We start from the raw sequence: 23,834 nt of genomic DNA, 5'->3' as shown, positions 1-23,834 counted from the left end.
GCTATCGAGTCAATTCCGACTCATAGCGACCCTGTAGGACAGAGTATAACTGTCCCATAGGGTTTCCAAGGCTCTAAATCTTTACAGAAGCAGACTGTCACATATTTCTCCTGTAAAGTGGTTGCTGGGTTTGAAGCACCAACCCTTTGGTTAGCAGCTGAGCGCTTTAACCACGATGCCACCAGGGCTCCTTCGTACATATCAGGTACAAAATTTAGTGGTTTAAGACAACCAACAATCTCATGGGTCCTCTGGGTCAGGAATTCAGGACCATTTTACCTGAGTGCTTCTGGCACAGGGCCTCTCATGAGGTTGCTATCAAGGTGCCAGCCAGAGCTGCAACCATTGGAAGGTTTGTCTGGGGATAGAAGATCTCCTCCCCAGCTCGCTCACATGGCTGGATATTAGCAATCTAATAAGGAGGAGTCTCGGCTCCTCACCACATAAGCCTTTCATGGGGCTCCTTGAGGGTCCTCATGACGTGGCAGCCAGCTTCCCCCAGAGCAGTGATCTGAGAGAATAAGGTGGAAGCTACAGTACTTCCTATAACCTTCTCAGGAGTCTAATACCTCCACTCCTGCCACGTTCTATTCATTAGAGTCACTGAGTACAGTCAACACTGAAGGGTAGCTGATTAGGTTCCATCCTGCCTGTCTCCTCCCCTCCTCCTGTCCTTTACCCTCCTGTCTCTCCTCCCTGCATCCTCTCTACCCCTACTTCACCTCCTTCACTTACCTTAACAAGGGAACCTAATCTTTGCATGCCTAGGGTGGTTGTGAAAATAAAGCAAGATAAATAGTATGAAAAGGTGCTTTGGGAAAGAGAGTTTAGAAAGACTTTACATAGCGCCATATGACATAACTGGAGATAGGAGGAGGATCCATCTAGCTTTCTGCTCTTGCATCTGAAGAAGCATTCTAGCTTACAGAGTCACTATTTAATCAGAGCACATGATTGTTGGATGGGCTGTCTATGAGCAATAATCTGCTCTGGGTGTAGGAGCTGGGACTCGAGTTCTTCCTTCTTTACTGGGAGGAAGCACCACTTATCTCTTCAGAAGCAACAAAGTTAGGACCATGTGTTCCTTGCTAGATTGGCATGGTAGCTCTGTGAGGTCCTGCTTATTGGTATTGTCCGTAGAGGCTATTTCTTCATAACTAAAGTGGTATTTGGACTAGTTTCCCAGTTAGATTCTTGTCCACTGTCCTACATCAGTCCACCCCAGCCTTACATTTCTGGTTTGGGGGCCCTGGGGCCTCTGTAAGCACCAGATTGTTGGGATTTACAGTGTGTTACATCCATACCCGTTTTTATATCTGGGTCTTTTTTCTCCAAATACCTCTAAGACTGCTGTGATTGAAGTTAATTCAGTGGTCCATACTAGGTAGAGAGTCAGTGGTACTAGGAAAATTCATGGGCTCATTTCCATCATCACTATCCCAAATACATCCCCCTATCAACATACTTTAGAACTATCTTTCTTTGCCCTTGTGTTCCTTGCCTGTTATATTTAGAAAGACAGTTTCAAATGCTCGTAATTAAATGTTTAGCTACAAAAGGCACCAACTCTCAGACGTTGCACAGGTAGAGAAGAGGAAGGTGAAATATTGTTCTCACTTCAGCCCTACTGTGTAATTCATTACATTCCATACATTTGGGTGGCTTTCTTAGCCAGAAATCTGGAGATGAAGGCTGTTGAAATTTCTTTAACTGCCACGTCCTTCCTTCTGTTTGCATATCCATCATTGCATTTGGGGATTGGGGAGTAATGTCTTCCCTCAAGAGTTAATTAAGAGAGGCATCAGAGATTTGGGAATTAGGAGTTTAGAAACACAGTTTTATTTTTAAATTACTTTGGTTTTGAAAGCCATGCTACTTCTCACTCCCCCTATTGCCACGAGTTCTTAGTTTATCAGAAGTTAGAGATGTACGTTAAAACAAACAGAGGAACAAGAGTTTGCCTAGTGCAGCCTGTCTTGACTTCAGTGTGGCAACTGAGAATACAAAACGGAACTTCTGGTTGAGCCTTTGCCGTAATGCGCAGGGAACTCCAACAGTACTTGGTCTTACTCCTGTTGGGCCTAGTGACTGTGTCAGATCGACACTGCTGACCAACGTATCCTCATTACGGCCTGTGCTATATTTAGTTAAGCTGGAAATCTGTGCCTTTAATTTAATCACAAACCAGGTACCATGGAGATGATATCAAGCCTCTGGCTGTCCTGTAAACCATGTGCAAATGATGAAAATAAAATAAACATGATATGGAAATAGACTTTCTAAGTAAATAAAAGACTTTGCCTCCAGGTCTCCTGATTAACAACTTTTGGTCCACTGATGTTTGTTAGGATTCATAGCGATGTGAAAAGTATCATAGTCACAACTTTTGTCTCAATGCTTGTTTTTTTTTGTTTTGTTTCAGATATATCAGTACTCCTACACTGGGTATTATGTCCTGAGCAAAATTCCTCATGGGTAAGATTCTTTTTTCATTTTATTTTAACTAGAAATCTTAAGAACAAGATGAAGTTTAGAAAGTTGAGCACGTGTTTTAACCCTTAGAGCAGGAAATGGAGCATTCTGACTTTTGACAGTCGGGTTCCTGACATTGCCAGAACCCCTGTGACTCACCCCTGGATCGTTGCACTAAGGGCATTGGAGGCCACTTAAGTCTAGTTACTTGCCCACTTGTTAGACCTCCTCCCAGAAACCACTGCACATTTCCTGTTCTGGTTCCTGAGATTTACCTGGTATGTTCTGTAGAGCAAGTTTTTTCCCCTGGTCTTTGTAGCCAGATGTAGCCCCATTGCGGGCATGGTAGATTGGCCTGAAGAATCTTAGGATGGTTCCTAGTTACGTATGTAACAAAGAGGGTGGCCACATTGGTACAGTGGAAGTCCCCCTCATTCTACCACGTCTTCAGAGAAAACCCCAGAAAGTACTGATGGAATTGAAGTAAACTACTCTGATCCTAAATTTAGCAGTAGCATTATGAGAGGTCAGCGTGAGGGGATGTGGTCATAGCTGGTGGTACAAACAGCTGCTGTCTACTCACTACCACCCCGGAGTAGGATTATCAGTGGTACGTGTGGTGGTGTTTATGGCCCATCTTATATTGCACCTCTAGTTCATGCTACTTCAAAACTTCAGACTGCACCCCTAAACTCATCCAGGCTCTCAAAAATGCATGATTTGGGGCCCAAAACATGTGTGTGGGAAGGAAAGGCACAAGAACCATTTCCTTCCCACGCACTTGTTTTTAAGTCTCCAGTGCTGGATAGATACCCACACACAACACTGAGATGTGTATCAGTAGCTTCATCTTTGGGAGCAAAAGGCAGTAAAGATGCTGATCAAAACCTGGAGAAGTCAGTCAGACACAGATGAGAAGGTTTTGCAGAATGGGCAAGTCGGGCTGGGGTGGTTTGTTGTTGGTTTTATTATTTTCTTCTCTCTCATTCTTCCCTCTTTTGTCTTCCTCTCCCTCATTCTCCCATCTGTCCCCCTCCTTGCTGCTCCCTCTTTCTCTGTGGCCTCCATTGTTTCTATCACAATATTTTGAAAAGATTGGGTGCTCAGGAAAGGTTGAGAGAAACTGAATTGTGCTTTTGGCAATGTTGTGCAGGTTCCTGTGAATATTTAGAGTGAGATGTCCTAATTTTCCCGTGGAAATTCAAACAGACAGCAGGAGTTGCTGACCTAGGTGGGTCTTAATCACATCATGAGTGTTTGTGACTGCTGCTGTCTGTTTTCTACTAAGTTTAGGTAGAATATGGGCATATCCTTGAAAAATAAACATGAAGAAAATAATTACATTTGGACTTCAGACAAGTGAAAGATGCCTGTAGATATTCAGCAAGATGTGATTAACAGCCTCTGTTAGACTAATAAAAGACTCACGCCCAAAGACAGTGAAGATTGCATACTGCAGTAAAAATAAAGTTCCAATAGGAATTTTTCATTAAAAGCATATTTCAAATAGAAGCTCCAATGCTCTTGACTAAGGAGGAATTATTCTGTTATTTTTCAAGCAGATACACATCTTCAAAGGTCATGGCCAGCAGGAATTTATCTACCTCTTCTGGGAACAATAGAATTTATTGTAGACGATGGATATTTCATTCTATCTTATATAAATTTGTACAACTCCACACTATAAAAACAGTTTATGCCTAACGTATTCTGTTGATATTTTACTGCCTCAGTCATAATTTAAGAGGAAGAGATTCTGAGATCCTGGATAAGAGTTTGGCAAATAAGCTGGTAAATGTAAGAACAAGATCATCTGCATTGAGACTCTTTCTGTGCTCAGATATCTACGGCCTTATCATTTAAAAAAAAAAAAAAACCCTGTTGCTTTCAAGTCAATTCTGACTCATAGCAACCCTACAGGGCAGCTTAGAACTGCCCCATAGAGTTTCCAAGGAGCGCCTGGTGGATTTGAACTGCAGACCTTTTAGTTAGCAGCCATAGCACTTAACCACTATGCCACCAGGATTTCCCCCTCATAGATTATGCTAGCATATAATAAGCTGCTTTTAATATCTTAAAAACTGTGATAGTCACAGTTGCCAAAAGGTGGAAACAATCAACAGATGAATGGATAAGAAAAATGTCAGTCAAAAGGAGAAATGAAGTCCTGATGCATGCCGCAACAGGGATGAAACTTGAAAACATTGTGTTGAGTGAAATAAGTCAGTCACAAAAGGGCAAATACTGTATGATCCCACTTATATGAAATACCTAGAACAGGCAACTAGGTGCAGACAAAAATTTATTAGTGGTTACAAGGGGCTGGGGGGGAAGGAAATAGGAATTATTCCTGAAAGAGTTGGAGTTTCTGTTGGGGGTGATGGGAGACTTGGAAATGGATGGTGGTGACGGTAGCACATGGTGAGTGAAATTAATGTCACTGAATTGTATACTTATAAATGATTAAAATGGCAAATTTTTGTTATATGTGTTTTACCATGATAAAACTTTTTACAATAGTGATAGTATTAATTGGCATGTTTGTCAATTGACTTTCATGAACCTTTAACCCCTGAACAACAGCCCTCGAGAAAAGCATACGTATCCCATTTTACAATGAGAGTTCTGAGGCTCCGTAGCTTCTCCACCTCCACATAGTTAGGGTATAGTAGAGCTGGAATTCAAACACAAGTCTGGTTGACTGCAGATCCCATGCTCTTCATCAACCCCTTTGGATTATTTCAAATTTCACTCTCACACTGTTGAAAGATGTTATAGTCGCCTATACTAGTGGAAAACAACCTCTGGCAAATGGCGAAGTCAATGTCCCAGACCATCCCCATGTGAACTGACACAGCACCTCTAAAGATGGCCTTTGTCGACCTCCACAGCCCCTAGCCATTCCTCTTTGTCGTAAGATCATTTATGTCAAGTTAACCAATTAGTTTCAAATATTGCAAAAATCTCATTTGTGTTAATGAGGTAGTGGATTTCTGACATTGATGACCCTTTAGGCCTGGAGATTTTGCAACTTCAACCTTGACCTTTGAAAGGAGCATAATGAGGTCTCAAGAAATTCAGTTGTATAAGTGTGCTGCCCCCAGGTGGCAGGAGAATGGCATGGCCCTGTGTTTAAAGGCTTAAGTGGCTTTTAGATAAAGAAAAGCACAATTGTCTTTTACAAATAAATCTCTATTCGAATATTTAAATTTGTAATAGTCATAATACAAGAAAAATGAGGACCTTTCTTGAAACTTTTAAAGACACAGATCAGTACCTTTTTCATAAATTCTCATCTTTTCCTTTATCACTTACTCCCCTAAATTTTCCATTTTGAGCCAGAGGCCATCTAACCTTCAGAATGGAATTATCTATCATTCATAACTTGATTGTTTTCCTAACTTCACGCTTTCCAACCACTCGCTGAGAAGAGCTGAATTTAATTATTCACTGCTGATTTCCAGTTTCCTTTCTCTTTGTAAATGGCAGAAGAGAATTTGGCAAGGGTGCGCCTCTTTTCCTGTCTCTCTTCCACTTCTCAGAAGAAGGTGCTCCCCACCCTGTGCTTTTTTCCTTTAGCTTCCCTGCTCATATTGTTTTGGCCTCTGTTACTGGAGCCAGCTAGAATTCTTTCTGCATGTCATGGCCAGAGTTAGAATGAGAATCCCAAGACAGCTGAATTTTCGTTTATTGAAGGAGTGTTTATTTAGTACCCAGGAGTGGGCTTCCAATGTTTGACAACATTTTCACTGATCAGTTTCTTCAGAAGATCACCAGGTCTTTCTTCCCAATGTGTCTTAGTCTGGAAGCTCCACCTGCTGGTATTTGAGATACTGGTAGCGTAGCTTCCAGCGTCACAGTAACATGCAAGCCACCGTAGTATGACAGGCTGACAGACGAGTGGTGACTATGCCACTAGTTTACGCCAAGAAATTTGGTAGATAGCTACCTGGCCAACCTACTAGAAGAGATCCATAATCATGCCCATTCCAAAGAAAGGTGATCCAACAGAATATGGAAATTATTGAACAATATCACATGCAAGGAAATTATGCTGAAGATAATTCAAAAATGGTTGCAGCAGTACATCAACAGGGAACTTCCAGAAATTCAAGCTGGATTCAGAGGAGGATATGGAATGAGGAATATCATTGTGGATGTCAAATGGATCTTGGCTGAAAGCAGAGAATACCAGAAAGATGTTTACCTGTGTTTTATTGACTATACCAAGGCGTTTGAATGTGTGGATCATAACAAATTATGGATAACATTGCAAAGAATAGGAATTCCAGAACACTTAATTGTGTTCATGCAGAACCTTTACACACCAAGGGGTGGCTGTTAGACAGAACAAGGGGATACAGTGTGGTTTAAGATGAGGAAAGGTGTGCGTCAGGGTTGTATCCTTTCACCACACCTATTCAACCTGTATGCTGAGCAAATAATCTGAGAAGCTGGACTATATGAAAAAGAACAGGGCATCAGGATTGGAGGAAGACCCATTAACAGCCTGTAATATGCAGATGACACAATCTTGCTTGCTGAAATTGAAGAGGACTTGAAGCACTTACTGATGAAGATCAAAGACTGTAGTCTTCAGTATGGATTGCACCTCAGCATAAAGAACACAAAAATCCTCACAACTGGGACAATAAGCAACATCATAATAAACAGAAAGATTGACCTTGTCAAGGATTTCATTTTACTTGGATCCACAATCAACGCCCATGGACGCAGCAGTCAAGAAATCAAATGGCTTATTGCTTTGGGCAAATCTGCTGCAAAAGACCTCTTTAAAGTGTTAAAAAGCGAAGATATCACCTTGAGGATTAAGGTGCACCTGACCCAAGCCATGGTGTTTTCAATCACCTCATGCATGCAAAAGCTGGACAATGAATAAGGAAGACCTAAGAAGAATTGATGCCTTTGAATTATGGTGTTGGCGAAGAATACTGAATATACCATGGACTGCAAGAAGAATGAACAAATCTGTCTTGGAAGAAGTGTGGCCAGAATGGTACTTGGAAGCAAAGTTGGCAAGACTTTGTCTTATACTTTGGACATGTTACCAGGAGGGACCAGTCCCTGGAGAAGGATGTCATGCTTGGGAAAGTAGAGGGTGAGCAGAAAAGAGGAAGACCCTCAATGAGATGGATTGACACAGTGGCTGCAACAGTGGGTTTAAGCACAGCAATGATTGTGAGGATGGCGCAGGACCTGGAGGTATTTCATTCTGTTGTACGTTGGATTGTTGTGAGACAGGATCCTCAGGATAGCCCCTAATAACAAGAGGGATATATTTGTTTGATTTGTACATATCATGTCTTCAAAAATTGTATTCTGAAAGGACATGTATCTTTTATACAATTTCATTTTTTCAATTAAAATTAGTAATTTTTAAGGTAAAAAGTTTCATTAAAGAATTTCAACAAAATAAAACAATCTTTCACTGGAGAGATGTAGCCAGCTAAACCTCTATCGAAGGTACATTGTGAGTCTTTATACAAGATGTTTTGTAAACTTGGCCTGCTTTTTGACAGTTTCATAACATGACATTGTCTTGAATTATTTTTCCTTTGGCTTATATATGGCTCTAATATATAATTTTATATGTAATAGGATTATTCTGAAAATCACATAGTCTAGAGAAAATCAACTTCTTCTATAACAGAAATCAATTTTAAGAAAACCAGGCCTGTATAAGCCCTTAATTAGGTAATATTGGCATTTTGGGTCTAGCAAACTCGGAGCCATAATGGAACAGAGGTGGAGAGGTAGCGTAAGGTTTTTTTTTTTTACATGTCAGTCTCTCCTCTGTGGAGATTGTTGCCCTAACTTTGCTCCCTTACCAGTATTTTTCAAGCACCAGACAAAATTGTATTCCTTTGAATTGTGGTTGACTTTTTAAAGTCAAGTTTGGTATCTGTGAAAATAATAAAATGGAGACCTAGATTACTTCTCTCAGAGTTACTTTTTAACTTATAGACTGGGGTAGAGAGGGGCATTCCATTTATTTAGAAAATTGATCTATAGGTCGATAACTATACACAGTGCCCAAAACCCTGCTGGAGAGTATAAGGTGGTGACTAAGAAGTTAAGTTCTGCAGTTATATAGACCTGAATATGAATCTCCATTCTGCCATTGACTTTGGCCGTGGGACTCTGGGAGAGTTGCTTTACTTCCACAGGTCTTGGTTTCCATCTTTTTTAGAATGATGGTAATAATAGTACCCACTTCATATGTTTATTATGAGAACTAAATGGAATAATATATGCAAAACACACAGCAGAAAATTTTATTTGTAGTGAGTGCTCAGGAAATGTTAGCTCCTATTATTGTTGTATGTTCTTATTATGTATTTGTTGTTTCTTAATTAAATATTATCAGACTTTTCTTTCTATCCAGCTGAAATCCTTTCTGTTACAAGGAGGGAATAATATCCCCATACAATAATAAAATTTCCTTTAACAGTTTTTCTAAGCTGAAACATATTCTATGACATTGAAGTAATTATAATGCCAATGTGATTTTAATTTTCCTATTAAAAGAGGTGTCTGTGACCTTGGTGTAGTATGTCAGCTACCTACAGCTCTCAGTGCTCAATAAATGCCTCTTTATACTTGTCTTACTCTGACCTAGTGCAGTTCACTTTCTTGTCATTCTTGTTTTGCCTCCAATGAAAGCAGAAAAGACAATGTAATTCAACAATTATTTATTGAATACGCTCTATCGAGCATGCTATAAAAGGATGGTTGCTATACTTAAGGAGTTCAAAATATTGTTGAAAAGGAAAGACATGCACTAGACACAAACTTACCTAACAATATATAATTACATGTCTCAAATCAATATTTTAAACACTGAGAAGCCAAAGAGAGAAGAGAGCGTTGTATTACTGATCATAAAAGGTGTCATAGAGGAAGTTTGACTTGAGCTGAGCCCTGGAGTTGAGTAAGAACTTTTCTTTCAATAGATGCAGACAGAGAGGAGACATTCCATGCCGGGTAAAGCATTAAACAGGCTTGACCTTTGCAGTGAGCCAACACCTTCCTGGAATTAGTCAGGATCCGGACCAGGGTGGAGCAGGGGCGGTCATGTGCAGCTATGGTAGAGATAGAGTTGGAGGTTTTAGTGTGTTTCTGGGGTGTAGAAGACCTAAACACCACCCAAGTGCGATTGGACTTTACAGTGAGAACACACAGAATGCACTGAGCAGAAGAGAGATGTGATAAAAATGGCAGGTTTAAGTTAGCTTTCTGTTTGTGTATAGAGTAGACGGAGGAAATGGCTTAGAAGCATGGATTCAATTAGGAGCCTAGTGGGGAGTAAAGAAGGGCTGGAGTATGGAGGAGGACTCAGTGTAGCAACCACACTAACTGTGATTATGTCTTCTCTCGAAAAATGAAGATGGATTTCAAGTGTTTATATTCCACATCCATCTAATTAAATCTCAGGCATCCTGTGGTCCATTGTGAGTTGAGCCTGGTGCTGAGAATACTCAAAGTATCGAGTTCACGGGGGCAGCGATGAGAACGGCCAGCACCAGCATCAGAGTCTGTGTGGTTTAGCACATTTCCCGTCTGGTCATTTCTCTGAGTCTGCAGTCACCGGGGATCCCGCTGCTGGACCTTCCTCACAGACATGCTTTGGCTCTGCAGGGCAAACTCCTCGCCCTGCCGCCAGACTTGCATGAAGAGGAACATTGTATACCCTGGGGAAGGACCACTGTGAAGCCAAGACGTAGAAGAGAGAGATGTTCTTAAAATGGCTTCTCAAATACAGCTTTGCATCAAGGGGGGAGAATCCTACTGTAATTAGGAGCCCTGGTGGCACAATGGTTAAGCGCTCGGCTGCCAATCAGAGGTTGGCAGGGCAAATTTACCCAGCAGCTGGCTCTGTGGGAGAAAGACTTGGCAATCTACTTCCCTAAAGATTACATCCAAGAAAATCCTATGGGGCCGTTCTACTCTGTGACATTGGGTCTCTGTGAATAAGAGCCAGCAGACTTATCCCACTGCTGTCAAGCCGATTCTGACTCATAGCTACCCTGTAGGACAGAACAGAACTTCCTCAAAAGGTTTCCAAAACTGTGAATCTTTACAGAAGCGTACTGCTGCATCTTTCTCCCACGGAGCAGCTGGTGGGTTCATACGGCTGAGTTTTTGGTTAGCAGTCCAGCGCTTAAACACTGCGCCACCAGGGCGCCTTACCCAACAACAACAACAGCAATTAGGCTTCTAAGTACAGCCAGTATCCGGGTTACGAACGTCCAATGTACAGAGAACTCGTACTTGCCCTTTAATGTTCTGTAAATTTGCACTCACTTTGAAAGGATGGCACCAACCCCTGCTCGCAACAAATTCTTCATCACAGTCACCTTCATTTGCTGCACTTGCAGCTTTTAAATCACGGAGACATTTTCCAGTCTTTTTTTGCACTAAAGTGAGCCTAAATAAGAACCGTGTGCACCTGTTACAGACTTACAAATTCGACTTAAAGGCACAGTTAGGAGCGAATCTCGTTAGTAACCTGGGGACTGCCTTATCTCAGCACTGTGGACAGTGCGCAGTTCTGCCTTTAAGGCTTGGTGCTGCAGTGGTTAAGAGCTCGATTGCTAACCAAAATGCCAGCAGTTCGAATCCACCAGCCTTTCCCTGGAAATCCTGTGGGGGCAGTTCTGCTCTGTCCTACAGGGTCTCTATGAGTTGGAATTGACTTGACAGCAACAGGTTTGGCTTCTTAACTGCTGCTTCCTCTTTTTCTTCTCACCCCTCCTTCCTGCCTTCCTTTCTTCCCTCTGAAATCCAAACTGGTAGCAAGCATTCCCCTTAAAAACAAACAAAGAAAAAAACATGGTCTTTAGAGTTGAGCAGATCTTGGAATAAGTTCCCAGTCAGTTTTTCTACCTGTGTAATCGTGGAAAAGTTGTGTGACTTCTTTGGGCACAATTTCTCCAAATACAAAATGGAAATGAAATGCATAGGGTAGCTGTAAAGATCACAGGAGATACTGTATGATCTCCTGTGTATTGAAGTGCTTCTTTGGTGCCTAGAAAGCACTATAGGCTCTATTTGTGATGGACCTTAAAGCCAGACACCATGACCTGTCATAACACAGCCCAGTGTAATTAATCACAGTTTCCCTATGTTTGGGACAAAAACATAGGAAAATGTCATCCTCAATGCCAACTCTAATAAATGTCATCCTCAATGCCAGCTCTGATCAATTGATAGTGTCTTCCTGGAGCTCTGAGTTTAGATGGAGTCTAACACCATGGCCAGGCTCAGTGAGAAATACGCCATAACCGGTAATTTGCCTATGGTGACCAAGGGAATGCCTATGGTTGCCAACCCCACCTTCTGTGACCCAGCACCTCAGGCAGCAGGTGCTGTCACTGCTTCCAAACTCAGAATGTGTTCCTGGGTATCTACACCTTTGCTGCTCCATTCCTCACTCCATCACCTCCCCTGACCGACCAGAAATTGCCTGCTGACTGTCCTCCTTCCGATCCACCAAGCCCTAACTCTAGACCCCTTCCTCTAGGCATCCTTCTGTAACCACCTGAACTCCTGGAGTAAGGACTGCCACCCATTTCACACTATAATTTATTCTTGTGGTAAATCGCTAGTTTCCTTTTTGTAGATATATAATTTTCCTAAACAGGAGGTTTGGGAATGTGGTCCATATGCATTTATTACCTGACATAGCCCTTTCCATCATTCTGAGGCATCTGAGAGAGCAGCTGTGGTGGGAGGGGCGTGGCCTGTGAGGTGGCAACGGCTGCAGCACAGAACGATATCCTGAGTTTCCACGGTAAAAGCTGCAGAAGAGGCTGTGCCAGCAGGTCTCGTTTCTTCCCCTGACAACACTGAGATTAGCCAGTGGGACAGAATCCACCAGCCACAGCAAAGGGAGCCTGGGTCAGCCCTTCTTCTCCACCTGGTGGTTTACTTGCTCAGGGCCCTCGGACCATGCCTGAAGGGCTTTCAGACAAACCCTTTTGAAAATGAGGTGAAAATAAGCATGATTCATCATCTTGTCAGGCTCAGTGTCATCATAAACTCTAAGTTCATATCCCTTGAATTGTTCTAGCCCATCAGGTGTTCATAGATAGTGGGTGATTGGAAGATATTAAGTAATTAAGCAATGTTGACTAGTACTTAAATTACTTAAACTAGAAGGTCTGAGGATAGGGTCTCAGTATAGTTTTAAAAGTTGTTGTTGTTAGCTGCCCTCACTCTGCCCCTGCTCATGACAGCCCCGTACGAAGGAACAGCAGGCTGCCTGGTCCTGCCCCAACCCCACGACTGGTTGAGAATCAGACTGCTGTGACCTGCAGGGTTTTCAGTGGCTGGTTTTCAGAAGCAGATCGTCACCCTTTCTTCCTAGCCCATCCTAGTCTGGAAGCTCTACTGAAACCTGGTCAGCATCATAGCAACACGCAAACCTCCGTGACAGACGGGTGGCGGCTGCGCTTGGTTTACCGGCCTGCCCCCTTTCACTTGCTGTCATTACTAAGTGCCATGGGCGCCCAGTACTGTAGTAGGATCTAAGAACTAATGCTTCCACCTCTGGAAACAAGGCACTGAAGTTTGCCCTGAAACATTTATTTCCTTATCATCGCTGACAGACTCAGGGAAATAGCCCCAGATCTCAGATTAGCAGTGTTCTTGGAGATTTAGTTAGTGATATTCAGTAAAGGCCGAATAGTATCAAAATCTGCGCTAAAGCGATGATACACAGCCGGCTCTGTGGTGGTCTTAATCAATCCCCACAAAGAGGCACAGCAGTGTTTGTTTTTACCCTGAGTTTCTGGGTCTGCCCAGACTCGCATTTCACTTGGGCGCCACCTAGTGGAATCTAGTAGTTAAGTCAGCTACTTCCGTTTCACAGCGCGCTGGCGTTTTGGGGGCATCAGAATTGACGCAAGGGCACTGGGTTTGGTTTTTGGGTTTTGGGTGCTGCAGGCAGGAAGGCAGCGGTGGTTCAGTGGTTGGATTCTCAGCTTCCACCTGGGAGACCTGGGGTAGGTTCCCAGCCAGTGCATCTTGCGCACAGTCACTACCTGTCTCTCAGTGGAGGCTTGTGTGTGTTGCCAGGTGCTGAGCAGGTTTAGGTGGAGCTTCCAGACTCAAACAGACTGGGAAGAAAGGCCTGGCTATCTGCTTCTGAAAATCAGCCAATGAAAGCCCTATGGATTACAACAGTCTAATTGGAAACTGATCAGGGAGATGGGGCAGGACCAGGCAGTGTGTTGTTCTGTTGTGCACGGCGTCGCCATGAGTTGGGGCCAGCTCAGCCTTAGCTAACAACAGCCATGCTGCAGGCAAGCACCTTGGAGGTTACAAGTCACTGTGTTTAAAACTGTTCAGTGTAGGTTTTCATCTTGGCTGTTGATTGCTTTCTTCTAAGTCATGCAAAATTAGAAGTGTGTGTGTGTGTGTGTGTGTGTGTGTGTTGAACCCTTTCAATTAGGCCTTGGAGTTCTTTCACCTCTCCTGGGGTCAGCTCTCTTCTCGCTCATGGATTTTTCTAAAGAGAAATGCCTTTCTGCATTGGTGGACCCCACTAGGCTGACTGGAGCCTGGCCAGTGTTTACAGTGCATTCCACACTCTTCATGCTACAAAAATAACTGAGCACCTGACAGGCAGCACTCATGTCACTTGCTGTCTTGTTAATCTTCTTTTGTTTTGCGACATCTCCCTCTCATCCCTGTGGTCCAGGTTTGTCCCTAGCAGAGGGCTAGACGACACAGAGCCCACACCTGTGTGCACTGGTGACATTGGTTTAAACTGAACCTCTAGGGCCGCACAGTGTCTGTCTCTGGGAGGGGAAACTCTTTAGATTATGGGGTAGAAAGGGTGGTGGGGAGAAGTGTCCACCCTGGTCACATGTATGTAAGTAGAGGTTTATCCTCGTATAATTTATACCTAATAAACCCACACTTTTTAAATGTATTGTTCAGTAAGTTTTGACTAATATATGAGATCACATAATCACCCCCACATCTAAGACATAGAACGTTCCCACCACCCCAGAAGGTTCTCTTATCCCCGCCACCCCTTGAGGTTATCCCTGGCAACCACTGATATGTGTCTATCTCTATAGTTTTGCCTTTTCTAGACTGTATAAATGGAGTCCTGCAGTAGATAATCTTTTGTGGCTGGCATCTTGATTGGCATGACTGCTTTTGAGATTCATCAGTGTTCGTGCATACATCCGTGGTTTAATTTTTTTATTGCATGGATATACCGTAATTTGTTTATTCATTCATCACCTGATTGACATTTGGGTCACTTCCAGTTTTTGTCTATTATGAATAAGACTGCTGTGAACATTTGCATACAGATTTTTCTATGGACATATGTTTTTATTTCTCTCTGATAAACTTCTGGACGTAGATTTGCTGACTCATTTAGTAAGTGAATCTTTCACTTTATAAGAAATCACCAAACTGTTATACAAAGAGGTTGTACCATTTAGATTCTCCCTTTTTTTTTCACTCACAACCCAGTACCCAGTAGGGCTCATTTTTTGACTGCCTGGGCACTTAGAATACTGGCTGTAACCTGCTGCGCGCTGGTAATGCCTCTACCTGCAGCTGTGGGGAAACGCTCATGGACTTCCGGAGGACACATTTGTCTCCCTCCAAAACAAGCCTCTGCCCTCCCATCTCTGCTCCTCACCTGACGCACTCAAGGGTGACGGTACCTGATCTGCGCGAGGTGCTGCCTGAGTGTGCTGTTTCTCACCCGCACAAATTGTTCCGTTTGGAGCATTTGATAAACGACAGGCCCAGAGCTGGGGAAGTAGGAAATAAGAGGTGGGAAGCTGAGCAGAAACCTTCCGGATATGACTGTTTATATGCATCAACCTTAGCAGTGGTTAAGGAAGCTTGGAACCTCGCTCAACGGAATTCCTTGCTTCTTTGGCCAATTTGAAGAGGGGTGAATTTCATTTCAAGGAATCTTCTAGTCCTTCTAAGGAAGAAAAAAATAAAGAACCAGGTCCGAAAGTGTGCATGTCCTAGCCGCTTTGTCCTGGGCTGGGTCTGTCCACTGCTTTGAGCCTTAAAGGAAAGGTACAGAGAGCTCTGGAGGTACGGTGGCTAAGTGCTTGGTGCTAACCCAGCATCTCCACATGAGAAAGGCCTGGCAATCTGCTTCCGTAAAGATTTCAACCAAGAAAACCCTGTGGGGAAATTCTGCAGTCACATGGGGTTGCTCTGAGTTAGACTCAGCTAAATAGCACCCAACAACAACAACAACATATAGCCTGTCGGGAGTCTTTGGGTGGTGCAGACAGTTAACATGCTCAGCTGCTAAATGAAAGGTTGGAGGTTCGAATTCACCCAGAGATGCCTCAGAAGTAAGGCCTGGAGATCTACTTCTGAAAGCTCATAGCCTTAAAAACTCCGTGGGCCACAGTTCTACCGTGCACACATGAAGTCACAACTAGTCAAAATCAGCTCAACGGCATCGGGCATACAGCCTGACACCCCGAACCATCCGTGGCCCGTGTGGCAGAAACCTGCTTCCTGACAGTGGGGTCACATCTAGGGCTAGCAAAGGTCATGCAGCCCCTTCTGAGGGGAGGGCATTTTAGGTTTTTTCAAAGACTTCTATACAGGCAGGCAATGCTTGTCCTCTCCGGAAGCACCACATATTTGCCGAGGGTCACAAATCAAGTTTGTATATTTGACTAATAAGTATTTTTAGAACCACTAACTGTGAACAGTACAAGAGAATGTAAGCATGAATTTCCTTATTGAGAAGGCTAGGGCCGGAATGTCTGTGTTAGTCTGGAAACTCCACTGAAGCCTGTCCACTATGGGTGAGCCTGCTGGCATTGGAAATACCACTGGCATAGTTTCCAGCATCACAGCCACACACAAACCACCACAGTATGACAAACTGACAGATAGGTGGTAGCTGCGTAGTCTGGACTGAGACAGACTAGACAGAAAGGCCTGACAATCTACTTCTGAATATTAGCCAACAAAAGCCCTGTGGGTCACAGAATATTGTCCAAAACCTTACCTCACTTACTTTGGATGTGTCATCAGGAGGGACTGATTGCTAGAGAAGGACATCATGTTTGGTGAAGTGGAGGGTCATCAAAGGTGAGGGAAACCTTCAGTGAGATGGATTGGCACAATGGCCACAACAATTTTTCAACTCCAGTGTACCAAGGATCATGGCGTTGGCACAGGGCTGGGCCAAGTTTTGTTCTGTTGCACATGTGATCACTATGAGTTGGAATTAACTTGATGGCAGCTAACAACAACCAGGGCCAGAAGACCCAACAGCATAGCCTTCAGTGGAAATAGCACGATTGTTTGTTAGGTTGAGGCTTTCCAGCTTCCCTGGCACCTTTAGCCCAGTGAGATAACACGGTGCTGCCGTGACATCAGACATTCAAGAGCAACATAGACACGCAGTATACAACAGTGGCCAGAGCACTCAGATTAAAGCAAGCCACACAAAACTGTTTTTGCTCACGCACACTAAAATCAGTTTAACGTACTATAGCTTGTGCCTTTTCTACAGCCAACAAATTGAATGAAGGTGTTCCAAACTGGTGAGGGAAAGGAGTCTCTCTTTAGAGTGTTTACCATTTTCATAAATACAGAAAGTTTGAACAACCAAGTTCCCGATTACTAGTGTGAAGGTCAAGTTTTTACATCTCTGTTAATATCTTAACTCTGGCTGATCACATCATTGCCCTGATGTGAATTTCTGTTAAGCTTTTTAAATGATAGCAGTAGTTTTCAGGGTAGTATTAACAAATGTACTTATATGTTCCCCTACCAGTTCCCTTATATAAGTAGCCCAACACTACGTGTAAGATAACATTTCCTAAGAAGAAAAACAATCCAAATCCAGGATTGATGTGAAGCATGTATTTAATGAACTAGAATTCCTCCATCAGGACTGAAACTAACTGAAGACGTTCTGCTGTGGGATCCACGCCCTTGGACCACTTCCCCAGTGAGAGTCCTGCCATCCTTTGCCAGATGGGTTCCTCCATCAGCTGCTGGTCTTCCTGCCTTGGGTGCTCTTCTACCAATAACATACAGCTGCCCTCGGTTTTTTCTCTCTCAAGCATTGATAAGTTGAAGTAATTCCCTATTAACCAATTGTCATCTAGTTGACCCCAACTCATGGTGACCTTCATGTGCTGGAATAGAGCTGTGTGCCATAGGGTTTTCAATGGCTGGTTTTTTGGAAGTAGATCATCAGGCTTGAAGTTGTCAAGGATTTCATTTTACTTGGATCCACAATCAACACCCGTGGAAGCAGCAGTCAAGAAATCAAAAGACACATTGCATTGGGCAAATCTGCTGCAAAGGACCTCTTTAAAGTGTTGAAAAACAAAGAAGACTAAGGTGCGCCTGACCCAAGCCATGGTATTTTCAATCACATCATATGCATGTGAAAGCTGGACAATGAATAAGGAAGACCCAAGAAGACTTGACGCCTTTGAATTGTGATGTTGGTGAAGAATATTGAATATACCATGGACTGCCAAAAGAACAAAAAAAATCTGTCTTGGAAGAAGTACAACCAGAATGTGCCTTAGAAGCAGGATGGCAAGACTGCATCTTACACACTTGGGACGTGTTGTCAGGAGGGATCAGTCCCTGGAGAAAGACATCATTCTTGGTAAAGTAGAGGGTCAGCAGAAAAGAGGAAGACCCTCAGTGAGGAGGACTGACACTGTGGTTGCAGCAATGGGCTCAAGCATGACAACGATTGTGAGATGGCACAGGACCAGGCAGTGTTTCGTTCTGTAGTACATAAGGTCGCTATGAGCCAGAATCGACTCAACGGCACGTAACAACAACAACAGAGCATCAGGCACCTCTACCTACTAACCCTACTAATGTCTCTGTCCTGCTCATTCTACCTCTATACTCACTGTCTTACCCAAACCTTTCCTTCCAGTATGTTCTCATTGCTCCAGGCAGAAAAGTTTCCTACTTCCCACAGTCTACACCCTCATTCCACTTTCTATGTTTTTGTTATCTGTGTCTCCCAGTGAAAGTCTTTGGTTGTTCCTCTGCACGTGTCTAAAAAACCAATCGTTTAAGCCCCAGCATAGGCTCAACTTTCTTTCTATTCCCTTATCTCTGTTATATTCGTCAATGAAGGAGCCAGCATACACGTGCATGCAGACATTTCCTGTGTACTTCTTAGGTGTTCGATACTGTGCTAGCAACTTGACCATATCATAATCTATTTTATCTTCATGACAGTGATGGGATGTAGGTAATATCCTCACTTACGGTGAGAAAACTGAGATTCGCCACTGAAGTAACTTGCTCAAGGTCACACAACTTGGCTCTGGCTCCAAGCACAGTGTTCTTTCTGTGATATTACTTTCCATTTTGCATTTCAGTACAATAAGACAGTCTGCCCGGACTAAGAACTGAGGGCCACACCATTCATAGGATGTAGGTATACGAAATCTTTAAGGGCAGGGACCAGTGTTACCACTCTCTGTTCCCTCACGATGGTTAGTGTGCTTTGGAGTATGTAGGATGTACTGGATTTCACAGTTGTGAGGTGGGGAAATGACTGAGTAGCCAGCACTACTCGGTAAGCTGAGAGTGGGTGGCTTAGAGCAGACCCTCTGGTTAACATGTACATATCTGGCAACAAAAGACATTCGAAAACATCTCTATTTTATATTGTCTGGCATCAAAGGACGGCAAATACTGGTGCTGTTTTGATATGACAAATGAAGCCTATTGGAGTTAAATAATCAATCCTTGCCAAATAAAGTTACAAATAGTTACATAGTAAATGCAAATATTCTGGGAAGCCAGACTGAAAAATATCTGGAGGAGCTTTGTGTGTCCCCAGTGGTCCACAGAGCACCCCCTAAGCACACAGCTCAGGCCAGCCCCCTGGCATCTATCGTATACCTTCCCAGTCTGTCAAACAAGGCGGCCTGTCCACTATCGAGATAGTGTGAGCAGCCTGCAGCAGAGCTCGCTGCTGGTGTGGAAGTGCTGAAGTGTCGTTTCCTGCAGAAAGTCACCCCTGAGAGCCTCTGTCCCTTAAGAAGGTGAGGCACTGTGCCCTATAGTGGAGGGGATTATCCACAACCTGGGATGAAGGTCTGGGTCTGGACTTTTCTCCTGACTCCTTCCTAGGTAACCTTGGGCAATGCTCTTGGTCTCCTTGTTTTTAAAATGGGATAGAGGTAGCTGCTCAAGGTGCTGAAGAGGGTCATCATATGACTTTGGGCGACAAAGTCTACATGAATGTATTTCCTTTGCTTTATATTAAAATTCTTACAGGTGTTGGAAACTCTGGTGGCATAGTGGTAAAGAGCTTGGCTGTCAACCAGAAGGCCAGCAGTTCGAATCCACTAGGTGCTCCTTGGAAACCCTAGTGGGCAGTTCCCTTCTGTCCTGTAGGGTCGCTATGAGTTGGAATACATTAGACAGCAATGGGTTTCAATAAGTTATATGTGTTGAGCATACATGTGGCTAAAAGTGACTTCCCCAACACACACACAAGAACCTGAGAAAAGGGGGAAGTTGTTCTGAGAGTTAGCGAAATCCGATGGCAGGGATTGCCTTAAGCCTGTGGGCATAATCCAGGAGTTTCTCTGGAACTACACAGCTGAAGAGCCTGCCAGTGTGGAGAACTGTAACCTGAGATGGCCGGGGTATACTGTCAGGGGAGAAACTCAGCTCATGATTATTCTGGAGTGAGGGTGCATGGTATTGAACTCTTCTGAAGAAAGCCTGTGTGAACAGAAAGGTCAGTATGCAAACAGGTGAAGCCCAGGCAGCCAAAAGTAGACAATGCCCATCCCCCTTGGGCCAGAGGAGAAGGCGCTCCAGTGGGGGGAGGATGATTCCAGCAGCTGGCCTCTGGCAGGGTTATCCCTGTTTACATCCCACAACTCACTCACTGTCTGTATTCTGTCCAGCTCAGCAGGCCCCTCCTGATGGTAAAGTAGCCTAAGGGATTCACTGGTCAGCTGGCCTGTGAATGAATGAACTAGCTTTCTGGGCTCTGTATCAATTCTTATGAGCTTTCCTAACAGAAAACCACTCCTAAGAGTGAGATGCACACCCTACACACTGAGAACAGCAGGCTTCCAGCAGCCTGTGGTGCTGAGGGCCAGCCTGCACTGCGGCAGCCTCTCCAGGAAGGAGGCTCTGGGAGCCAGGCTTCCTGGGGGCCTGGCTTCCTGGGGGCCTTCCAGTGTGAGCGCAAACAGACGGACCTCTTTTATTGATTCCTCGGTCCCGTTTATTCCAGTTGTCTTTGTAAAGCACACTGAATGGTGTTGACGAACGGATGGGGAAGGATGTTAAGTCTTATCTCCTTAGTAACTTACATACATGTTCATGACAGAAAGATATTACACACACACATACACACATCGAAGTCAATTTAAAAATATAGAAGAAAAATATCCTTACAAGGAAAAACACTGGTTCTCGCCACTCAGATGTAACCACTACATACGGTCTCATCAGTGGCGATGACGGTGAGGTTGTTGATGTTGTTCTCAGTTTTGTCGTTGTTTCCTCTTAATCCTCAGTGTTTTTGAGACACTGAAAAATATAACTTTTGTTGTGGGAAATGTTTATTTTCAGAACTGAGATGCCCTGTGCCATTTTTGACTCCTCGTTTACAGCAAAATGCCTGTTTTATCAATGGTACTGCATTACCTCGGGCCACCCAGCTCTTGGGTGTCTACTTCTATTTTGGCATATTTCGCAGCTACAGAGAGAAAGGTTCTCTGCAGAAGTGATCTTATCATTATTCTGGAGCTTCTACAGGCCCTTATGGTGTTAATATCGACATAAAAAAGAAATTGACTTTAGTTATATCAAATTGTCCATTGCTGCTCTGTTATGTTAATCCCAATCACTAATTTGAACGGAAGAAGCAATTTTAGCCACAAATCAGAGAATTTACTGTCAGGTAAAGAAGGTTTTCCTGTTCTGTGAAAAAAAATGATCTTGTGGGTATATGTGCATGTATGTGCGTATGTGTGAGAGACAAAGAGAGAGGGAATGAATTATTGTACTTCCAAAAAAGATAGTCCTTAATTTAAGTCCAGTGTTTTCTTTTTCTAAGTTACAGTCATGCAGTTGTCAGGAGAAGCCAGGCCTGTGCACAGACTTCTTTGAAAATTAAGGCTGTTGCTACAGTTATGGTAGTGATGTGGTAGATGAGATATCTTCATAGAGAAAAGACATGGCAAGAATTTTCTTTTCCATCCAGCTTAATAGATCTTACGATAAATGGGACCAGACAGGGATGGTGGAATAGATGCTTCAGTTGACTTTGTAAACAAGATTGCCTCAGCAACCTGTGAGTTCGAATAGATATCCCTACGGGTCTATGGAAGTGTCCCTCAGACCGTGTAGAGGGGGCTTTTAGATAAGGGGAAATTGTTAGAAATCTGGATATAAGGATTCATCCAGACTGTAAGGCATTTTTTTGTTCGTTTGTTTTGTTTTTTACAGTGGCATGACAACAGATTGAATTATTTAAAGAATTATGTTCTCAAAAATATATTCCTTAACAATTTTTTTTTATTCACCAAATCCTGGAATTTGACTCAATTATAACAAAAAGTGGCTTTTTGTGTTTTCTATGTCAGACACTGGTTTAATCCTCACAGTATCCCCATGATGTAGATACTATTATTAGCCCATTTTGCATATTAAAACTGAGGCGTAGAGAGAGTAAGGGGGCACCACTAGCAAAGGGCAGAGCCAGGATTCAGCCCAGCCAGTCGGGTCCCAGGGTCAGTGCCGGAGATGCCAACATCACTCCTGTGTGTTTTATGTTTGTAAACATGGCCTCAGGAATAACCAAAAGAAAGAGCTCCATACTAAGTAAGCAAGCACGGAATTAAAGTTATAAAAATAAAGGATTTAGAGTGACAGGACTGAGGCTTTAAATGAACGAGAAAACGTTCTGGTAGATGGGTTTGACAAAGTGTCTTGTGTTCAGTAATGGCATTTGTGATGTTGTAGACTTTGCTGGCATCCTAATTAGCAAACTTGTATATTAAGTATAGGAAACGACCAGTTGCTGAGCTCAGGGGAGCTGTGTTTCTGTACACCCTTACGAGGCTTTGTGTACTTTACTCTCATATTGTCTTTGAGAAACTTCCTGTCCAACTAGGCCCAGAGATAAATGATAAGCAGAGTTTTGTTGGCATGGATGTGACTTTCTTGCCATTTTAAATGGCATTGGCTCCCCAGTCTCTGCCAGTTTCTGCTTACCACCCCTTAATCATTGCCCAGGGTATTTTGTGTGAACTCAAAGGAGGCTTTGAACACTGCAGGATGCAACACATGTCTTAGTTTCTGAAGGTAAGATATTCCTATGTGTGCATGTAAAAATCATACTTTTTACATTCCTAGGAAAAGCTTAGGAGATTAATGGTGACTAGTTAATTTATTGGAGCCCTGGTGGCATAGTGGTTAAGAGCTTGGCTGCTGACCAAAAGGTCAGCAGTTCAAATTTACCAGCTGCTTCTTGGAAACCCTATGGGGGCAGTTCTACTCTGTCCTATAGGGTCACTCTGAGTCTGAACTGACTCGACGGCACCTAACAACAATAACAACAGTTAATTTATTATTTGCTCTTAGTCAGTGCATGTCTTAGTTATCTAGGGCTGCTGTAACAGAAATACCACAAGTGAATGGCTTTAAGAAAGAGAAATTTATTTCCTCAGAGTTAAGTAGGCTGAAAGTCCAACTTCAGGGCTTCAGTTCCAGGGGAAGGCTTTCTCCCTCTGTTGGCTCTGGAGAAAGATCCTTCTCACCAATCTTCCCCTGGACTAGGAACTTCTCCCCACAGGAACCCCAGGTCCAAAGGATGTGCTCTGCTCCCAGCACTGCTTTCTTGGTGGTATAAGGCCTCCCTGCCTCTCTGCTTGCTTCTCTCTTTTACATCCCAAAAGAAAACAGCTCAAGACACAATGCAGTCTTGTAGATTGAGTCCTGCCTCATCAACACAACTGCCACCCATCCCTCCTCATTAATATCATAGAGGTAGAATTTACAACACATAGGAAAATCATATCAATTGTGAAATGGAGGACAACCACACAATACTAGGAATCATGGCCCAGCCAAAATGATGCACATATTTTTGGGGGACACAATGCAACCCATGACAACGCACATATAGTTACAGAACACCAGAGATGAAAGCAGTACTGCACCAGGTACTATGGATCACAGTGGAATAAAAAAAGGGAAACCCTTCCAGTTCCCAAGGAATTTCCTATATGTTTGAAGAAACCACACTCATGGAGAGACTGTGTTATAAGGTTGTGGTTGTTGTTAGTTACCATTGAGTCAAC

At 43.3% G+C, this 23,834-nt stretch overlaps 1 protein-coding gene across 2 annotated transcripts in view; it reads left to right on the top strand.

Moving 5' to 3' along the window:
• Positions 1 to 23,834, top strand: part of DPP6 (dipeptidyl peptidase like 6) — a 1,223,128-nt gene that overhangs the window by 906,225 nt on the left and 293,069 nt on the right. For both annotated transcript variants that reach the window (XM_049862671.1, XM_049862670.1), the window contains exon 6: positions 2,423 to 2,475. In XM_049862671.1, the coding sequence (XP_049718628.1) occupies positions 2,423 to 2,475 (53 nt within the window). The remainder of the gene's footprint in view (positions 1 to 2,422; positions 2,476 to 23,834) is intronic.

Source organism: Elephas maximus, chromosome 20 (assembly GCF_024166365.1).
Source record: "Elephas maximus indicus isolate mEleMax1 chromosome 20, mEleMax1 primary haplotype, whole genome shotgun sequence".
In the NCBI taxonomy this organism is placed as follows: Eukaryota; Metazoa; Chordata; class Mammalia; order Proboscidea; family Elephantidae; genus Elephas; species Elephas maximus.
The sequence above is the reverse complement of the archived record's forward strand: the minus strand, read 5'-3'. Positions and strand labels throughout refer to the sequence as shown.